This window comes from Triticum urartu, chromosome 7A, assembly GCF_056163025.1.
Source record: "Triticum urartu cultivar PI428250 chromosome 7A, HENAU_Tu73, whole genome shotgun sequence".
NCBI classification, from domain to species: Eukaryota; Viridiplantae; Streptophyta; class Magnoliopsida; order Poales; family Poaceae; genus Triticum; species Triticum urartu.
Genome location: NC_141879.1, coordinates 736,306,286 through 736,314,086, shown reverse-complemented (window position 1 = coordinate 736,314,086; position 7,801 = coordinate 736,306,286). Strand labels below are relative to the sequence as shown.

The following is a 7,801-nucleotide window of genomic DNA, read 5'->3' as shown; positions in this document are numbered from 1 at the left end:
ACAATTTTCTTCTCTTTTCTATTTTAACATTTTTTTACTTTAAATTAAAGAACATTTATTAAAATTCATGATGATTTACAAATCTGAACATTTTTAAAATTCATGAATTTTTTTAACTCATGAATATTTTAAAGTTTAATTTCTATTGAATTTGCAAATATTTCTACATCCATGATTATTTTTAAAATTCCAAAACATTTTAGAAATTCATGCTTTCTAATTAGCAACATTTCTAAAAATTGAAGATTCTTGAAAATCCATGAACATCTTTTGATATAACAAACTTTTTATGAAAAAAATTAGATGGCTTTTTATAAGATCAGAGCGAGCGAGTGGAAAATTGTTAAGCGAGCAAGTGGAGAAGGGAGCTCACTGAGTTGAGTGGGAGCTTCGTGGGCAGGCCCATGTGAGCATTATGGTAGAAACTCCATAACTTCAGCTTGCAATAGGATCTCCGAAGGCGTTCACACAACGATTACCAGCTGACACCAAAGCCGAAATTTGTAAGGACACCACACCATGCACCAAACAACTCCACTATGCTATCGGAACAAATGCCATCTCTAGCAGTACCCCTTATAAAACAAAAAAAACCCACCAAAGCACAATTGAAACCCTAGACAACACAGATAAAACAAAAACGAAACAACCGACCGTGATAATCTACTAAAGGAAAACAAGATCCCACGAATGAAGAAAGGCGCGGCAAAGCGCGCGTTAGGCCTTGGTATAGAATGAACTAGATTGAGCAACTATAAAAATTATTTTGGTTCCTTTATATTTGCTCTCCTATATTGACTTGAATATACACGCTTAGGCTCATCGTGACTGCCGTCAACCCCCCCTCGGTTCCGGTGGTACACCCAGCAGTCTCATTTGGGCTTAAGTATATTACTTGAATTGAATATACAGGCTTAGGCCTGGCCCAAATGGAAAGAGGTTTCAGTATTTTCTTTTCTTTTCTTTTTTGGCGAGAAAGCAAGGAAAAGTAGCACCCGAAACTCAGTGATGGTGCCTAGAGTTCTCTACTATATATATATTAATTGTGGTTGGATGATGCGACTCTCATAAATTCGTCATATCTATTGTACTCCCTTTGTTTGTTTTTATAAGACGTTCAGACAACTTACTTTGTGCTGTTTTTTAGCAGTGTCTGAAAGTCTAAAACGTCTTGTAAAAATGAACAGAGGTAGTAAAATAAAAGGTTAGGTAGGAGATTGGCGCTAAAATCAAATACGTAGGATAAGCAGGCGGGACACATATTCTGAACTGAAACAGTTGCTGGTCCATCGATGGGCAGCAGTGCAGCAGACTACAAGATCTCAGCCTTACGTGGGCCTTGATCAACCTGCTGATTGTCCAGAAACTAAATATCGTTGATGATTCTCGCTACCTTACCCAGCAAGCGTACCAATCATCGTTACATGAAGCCACCACAAGGTGAACTCCAGGTCAGTTCTAGATGACCCTATGACTGATAAACCTGTGATCGACTCTGGAGTTGCAGCACAACATCCCCACCATCTTCAGGTTCGAGCATTCGCATCAGCACTATTCTGACCACCGAGACTATGTGCTTGAGCTTGCAGCACATCCTTGTTCCAGTGTCTCCTTCCCAGCCCGGCCCCTTCCACAACATCAGGCGTAATCTGACCTAGGTAGGCAATATCTCAAAATTTACAAGTTTTAGAGTGGTCGGGCTTTTTTAGAACCGTTCGTTGATGTCGATCTAACGGCAGACAAATACGAAGTACTGGGTAGTACTCCGATGAAATTACGCGAAAGTACTAAAACGAGTGGGACCGGTACTCGTGACAAGGCGGGGACGCGTTTTAATCTAGGGGCAGTTTAGTCCTAGGAAAATTTGCACGCGCCGCCCCTCTCGTCGAATGCATAACCGCCGCCATGGTGCTACACATTCCACAATTACTCATCGGCGGCCATCTCCTCCCTCTCCTCCATGTCCACCGCAGTCATCTCCTCCTTCTTGCAGCTGCAACTTCGCTCCACTCAGGCAACCCCCCCCCCCCACCCTCACCCCCTCTTCGACGGCAGATCGAGCTGATGGCCGGCGGCGAGAACACCGACTTCGTGTAGATCACCGGCGGCGACCAGGTCAAGTTGGCCAGGTTGAGGGAGATCCGTTCTTAGTTTGACAACACAAGGCAGATGAGCTGGATGGCAATGGCCACTCTCAAGAATTTGACGAAGAAGGAGAGGGCAAAGCTTTTCCCCCAGCCCGCGCAACCGATTCAGAAGATCGAGATCCTCCTCTGGGCGATGGAGCAGGCCAATTCGTCCAGCGAGTGGACCAGGCGGAGGTGGTGGGCGTTCAGATCCAGGGTAGAGCATCCACTGGATCAGGAACCCACCGTGCACGAGGTGCCGTTGCAGATTGTGCAGCCTCCAACCGAGTCACCGGAGACTTCGAAGCGCAAGATGAGGAGGACAATGGTCGCGACCTCGCTTCCCCGCCGTTCTCCACGCTTCCCTCGCCGCTCTCCTCGTCTGAACGGCGGCGGTAGCTATGTTTAGAGTAAGCTTCCCCACTCCTCATCTTTCTACTGCTCGTGCTTACATCGTGGTGATACTGATCATAATAGTTCAGAGAGGGAATGCTAGATGGCATTTTAATCTCAATGAATTGCATGAACATTTGAGTACATGGATTTGGAGGATGAATTATGATGTATGTGAACCCTAGGCATCATATGAACCCTAGGAAAAATTAGTAATGTTGTAGTGGTAGACACTGAAATATTTCGGTACACACCGGTAGGCACTAAAATATTTCGGAACTGCCCTAGGCAAAATTTGTAATGTTGTAGTGGTGGACACTGAAATTTTTCGGTACACACCGGTAGGCATTGAAATATTTCGGTACTGCCCTAGGCAAAATTTGTAATGTTGTAGTGGTAGACACTGAAATATTTCGGTACACACCGGTAGACACTGAAATATTTCGTTACTACAATTTCAGTACACACCGATGCACACTGAATTATTTCACTACTGCAGTTTCAGTACACACCGGTACACACTGAAATATTTCAGTACTGCAAATTCTATACAAAGTTGGCATTTTGTCATTTATGTGTGAATTAATCCATGCATCATATGGCCTAACTTTGTACATGAGTTTGGGTCAATTTCATGTCTATTTATTGTTAAAATTATTGTCATGCCATGAAACACAAGACAAGTCACTGACCCAAGCTTGCAAAGATGCCATATCAATGTTGCTGATATGACATATGCATGTTTTCACCTAGTCTTGTGTCTGAATTAAAACTGAGCATTTTTTCTTGATGGTATCCATGGATCTAGAACTCCTATGAATTTGCTCATGTTGGATGTTTTGTTCTCCATCATTTGTACTAGCATTCCATGCGATTAGATGCCATGACAAGACCCCTGGCATATTTATTTTCTTGCCTCCAACATCACATGTGTGTTTTGCAGGAAAAAACCTGGAGTTCACCAGGCTGGCTGAAGTTGTGAGGCTGGGAGGCTGATGGTGCTGCTACTGGCTGATCCTTCTTCTTTCAGTTTTTGTTCGTCATTTCTCAAGCCATTGGACCAGGGCTACTTCCCTATGTGCTGTTAATGTATTAAGTAGTTCCTTCGAATTTTTAGTATTAGTTAGTTTGAATGTGGAAGTATCTTAATTTTTAGGAACAAAATGTTGCTATGTATGACCAAGGGTTTCATACCTTAATCTTTGGATAATTAATTATGTGAACTGTTGGATGTGGCACATAACGAAACGCCTCTACCATTGATACTAGTTCAACATGTCGGTCCAATTAGAGACCAGCCACTACCATATAGAACAGTTAGCATTTCATACTACAACCTGGCACGTACAAAACATCACACAGTGGAAGCACATCCCTAAGCACCTTGCATTGTACAAGGTCTTAGAGACAAGCCTCCACCATATATAACAGTTACCATGTCACACTACAGCCTATAAAACATCACATAGTGGAATAATCATAGCTAGTAGAGCATTAGGTACCAGTTAATATGAGTAGATATAGGTACGGTAATACATGATAAGTACTCGCAAACAAGAGCTAACATAACAAGTTCATTTCAGATTGATACATGGCCCACCGCAGTTCTAAATGAGGTGGATGGTGATCATCATCCTCAAGTCATGGCGACGGGTGTTCGCAACAGTGAGTAGGATGGCCTGTCCTACCCGAAGATTCTTGGCACGAAGGAACTTCTTCCACCCTACCCTGCTCAAGACAGTGCGACCGTCCGTGTCCACTACATAGGCACAGCTGGTGGTGGAGCCCGTTCTGGTAAGGCGTAGTCCAGCAGCCATGCCTTCTTCGTCCGGGTCGATGCCACAGCTATCAAGTAACCTCTTAGGTAATTTCTGAAAACAGTTGACATGGTCATATACATTAGTGGAAATAGCAAAACAGTTGACATGATATATGATCATGTCACGTGCAATTATCAACAAAGCATACACTTCAAGACACATATATCATTGGATTCAACGCTGAGCATATATATCATCACACCAGTACACTATATGCCAAGCATCAAATTACTACATTAATTAGGCATATCATTAGATTACTGCGTACACTAAGCATATCATCGCATATTACTACACTACATGCATGTCATAAAATTCTTCACTAAATGAATTCTAAACTAGGCCTCTTATCACAGTACTACAACATGCATATCATATGAACTACTACACTAACTAAGCATGTATATCATGTAATTACCACACTAAGTAACATACCATGATATGCCGTTTAACATTCGTCCTTGTGAGGCGGGTCACGAATGGCTTCCCTAGGTAGTCTTCACGTAGAGGAAGCATGTCCCAAAGGTTGCCGATTTCCTCGTCGCCCAGTCTGAGTCCTTGGGCATACAGGTATTCAACAAGTGGGTTCTCATCATCATCAGAATCGTCATCATCTGACTCAGCACCATCTTCCTCCTCATGAACTTCATCCTCACTATCCAGAATCAAATTTAGATAGATAACAGAAATCCTGGGCCTATCTTTTCTGAAGGAGAAGCTGATCAATTCACCCCCACTAAGACGGTTGCGGGCGATGAAACGATCCCAATCATCTCCTCCTATCTGGGTTATCTTTCGCCCCTTCTCGACCTGCATAGTGTATGGGCCCCCAAGAGCATCGAAGGTCACAGTGTCTGCGACGAGCTCATTGAATGCCAATCTCACATTGCATGGTATGATCTATGTAAGATAAAAACAAATAACACACACAATACATTAGTGGAAATAGCAAAAAAAAACAAAAAGAATGTACTGTCAGAAGGTTCATATAAATTGTTACCGCTACAAAAACAAAAGAAGGCTGGAAGTAGATGCCGAACAGCGTGGCAGTAGAAAGGCTGGTCCGGCACCGTGAGTTGCAGCATCCACATTGTGCTTCCTCCATTCTACACAGAACATGTTGAACTCTAAGTTGAATTGTACATAGTACAATACAAAGATCATACATATAATAAATCATAGTGATAACCTATACTGGCAATGGCCAATCAATCTATTTTCTATCATCTACGTAATAAAGCAATGCCAATGACAATGGCAATGCCCGTCTCATCTAAAACTGGGAATAGTTCGGCATCCAAACTAAAACCAGTCCAATCCACAGCACACATCAAAACCAAACCAATCCAGATATTTTCATTTAGAATCTAGACCAAACCGAACTATACATGCTCGTCATCCAACCCAGTCCAAACCGTTTTCAACTTTTGGATTGAATCCAAAGGTTCAAACCGTGGACAAAGCCATACGCGAGGGCACGTCATGAATCTAGATCAGACATGGCGTCAAAGCTCGAGAGAGGCGACGAGCTCCGGCCAGCAACAGCGGCTCTTGGATTTGAAGCAGTAGTAGGTGGTAGTGGTGGCTCAAACTAATTGATTGATTTGGTCTCAAACCATAGAAACCAAATCAAGATCCAATCCAAAAACTAAGTTTCAGTCCAAACCAATCGGCTCAAATCCGCCTCCGTAGGGAGACGCGGTTGGGGAAGGGAAGAAGAGGGGAGATCTCACGTACTTGCCGGAGTTGGCGGCGGCCGCGCACCGGCAGCGAAGAGAGGGGTCGTCGAGAGATGGCGATGACGGCGGCGGCGCTGGTCAATAAGGGGAGAAAGAAAAATGTGGAGTGGTCGAGACGGGGAGAAAGAAAAATATGGTACATGTGGTGGCTCGGTTGTGTGGATGACAAGGGGACCCACTTGTGAGACCGATAGCAATTGATGGCAAACCGCAGGAGGTGCAGGACCGCGTGCACGACCGCCACGTCCCCACGTGCAATGGGGACGGCCGGGTGGGTGTGTCAAGTCAAATCGGCACCCGCGGCTTCTCGGTAACTCCAAGAGGCAGGAGCAGGGCATTTCTTCCCCAAAACCCTCGTCCTCTCCCCACCCTCTCTTCCTTCGTCACCACCTCACCACCCTCTCCTCCTTCCTCACCACCCTCCTCCCTTCCTACGCCTCCCTCCTCCTGTCTTCGACCGACGATGAAGCGCGGGTGTGAAGATGCGACGGACGAGCCGGAGGCAACCATCGGAGCACAGCAGTCTGCTGCTGTGGCTGTAGCCGTGGGTGCAGCGGCTGAGTCCGCCGTAGCGGCGGAAGCTGGCGATGCAGCGACCGTTGTGCCTGCTCCCGCTGCCATCGCAGCCATCGAGGCACCCGTCGGCGAGCACAAGGTCGGGGAATATTTGGAGGAGGAGGAGATGAGAAGGCGTAAGCGGAAGGTGCATGACGAAATCGAAGAGCTCATGGAGGAGAACGCCATAAAGGAGTTCGACCTAGATAGCAGGAAGGGCAGCGACTTCGACGAGGATGCCATCGACGAGCTATCTGAGGTAGTACTCTGTTTTTTGCTCTGTTTTTTCATGACATTGGGGTTTTTCTTGTAAACTAGATGAGCATCAATTTCACTTGGGCGTGCTAGTTCTACGTATGTAGGATTGTAGGGATCTAGCATAGATCTTCATGTTGGATGTGGATTTTTAAATCTGATTCACATTTTGATTCCAGCAGATACTCTGGTTTTTTTCATGGCATTGGGGTTTGTCTTGTTAACTAGATGAGCATAAGTTTGACAAGAGATACATTAATGAAAGAAGTGGGGTAATGAACCCAAATACAAGAAAATGTTCATGGCAGGGATACATAAATGAAAAGTGGGTTAAACAATGGATATATGGCAGGATTCTCCATTGGCTTCCCAAGGACAGTGACAAAATGCTGCAGTTCCTGATTCATTTTAGTTTATGTAGATGAATTAATTTGCACACATGTTCATATATGATTAGTTTGCACACATGTTCATAGATGATCCATTTGCAAATTCTATACAGCTTTCCATTTTGTAAAGGAAGTGATCGCTCCCTTAATAATTATGGGCTGACAGTACATATCCACTGGATACCAAAAAAATCAAAACATTTCATCTAACCAATTTTCCATAGTATGTTATCTAGATGATCACAGCCACATCTCTCATCAATATGAGCAGTGAGACACCCCATAGCTCCTTTACCAATTTCCTTCTGAAACTTATCAGGGTCTAACAATGTTGGAGAAGCAGTATTGCCGCTGTCAGATAGAATAATGGTTTCTTCATTCCAGTAGATAGAACAAACCCCCCTTGTGTGAAGCATGGAGGAGTATAATGAAGCCATTCTTCTGATTCCAAGAAGAATTACACCTGTAACAAGTATCAAATATCATTAAACCAAGCCACTTCATGAAGTCTTTCATGTGTTAAT

At 44.1% G+C, this 7,801-nt stretch overlaps 1 protein-coding gene across 1 annotated transcript; it reads right to left on the bottom strand.

Moving 5' to 3' along the window:
- Positions 1-4,126: 4,126 nt before the first annotated feature.
- LOC147962477 (uncharacterized) lies at positions 4,127-5,444 on the bottom strand. The gene is made up of 3 exons (XM_087534123.1): positions 5,340-5,444; positions 4,775-5,239; positions 4,127-4,390 (listed from the first exon to the last, which is right to left on the bottom strand). The coding sequence occupies exons 1-3, from the start codon at positions 5,442-5,444 to the stop codon at positions 4,127-4,129; spliced, it is 834 nt and encodes a 277-aa protein (XP_087390249.1).
- Between the last annotated feature and the right edge of the window lie 2,357 nt (positions 5,445-7,801).

Bases quoted from the DNA above. Each gene is read 5' to 3' on its own strand.
- LOC147962477 (XM_087534123.1), bottom strand. From the start codon at position 5,444: ATGGAGGAAGCACAATGTGGATGCTGCAACTCACGGTGCCGGACCAGC. The intron at 5,240-5,339 runs GTAACAATTTAT...TATCTTACATAG, and splicing joins CTTCTTTTGTTTTTGTAGCG to ATCATACCATGCAATGTGAG. The intron at 4,391-4,774 runs GTATGTTACTTA...AACTGTTTTCAG, and splicing joins ATGTTAAACGGCATATCATG to AAATTACCTAAGAGGTTACT.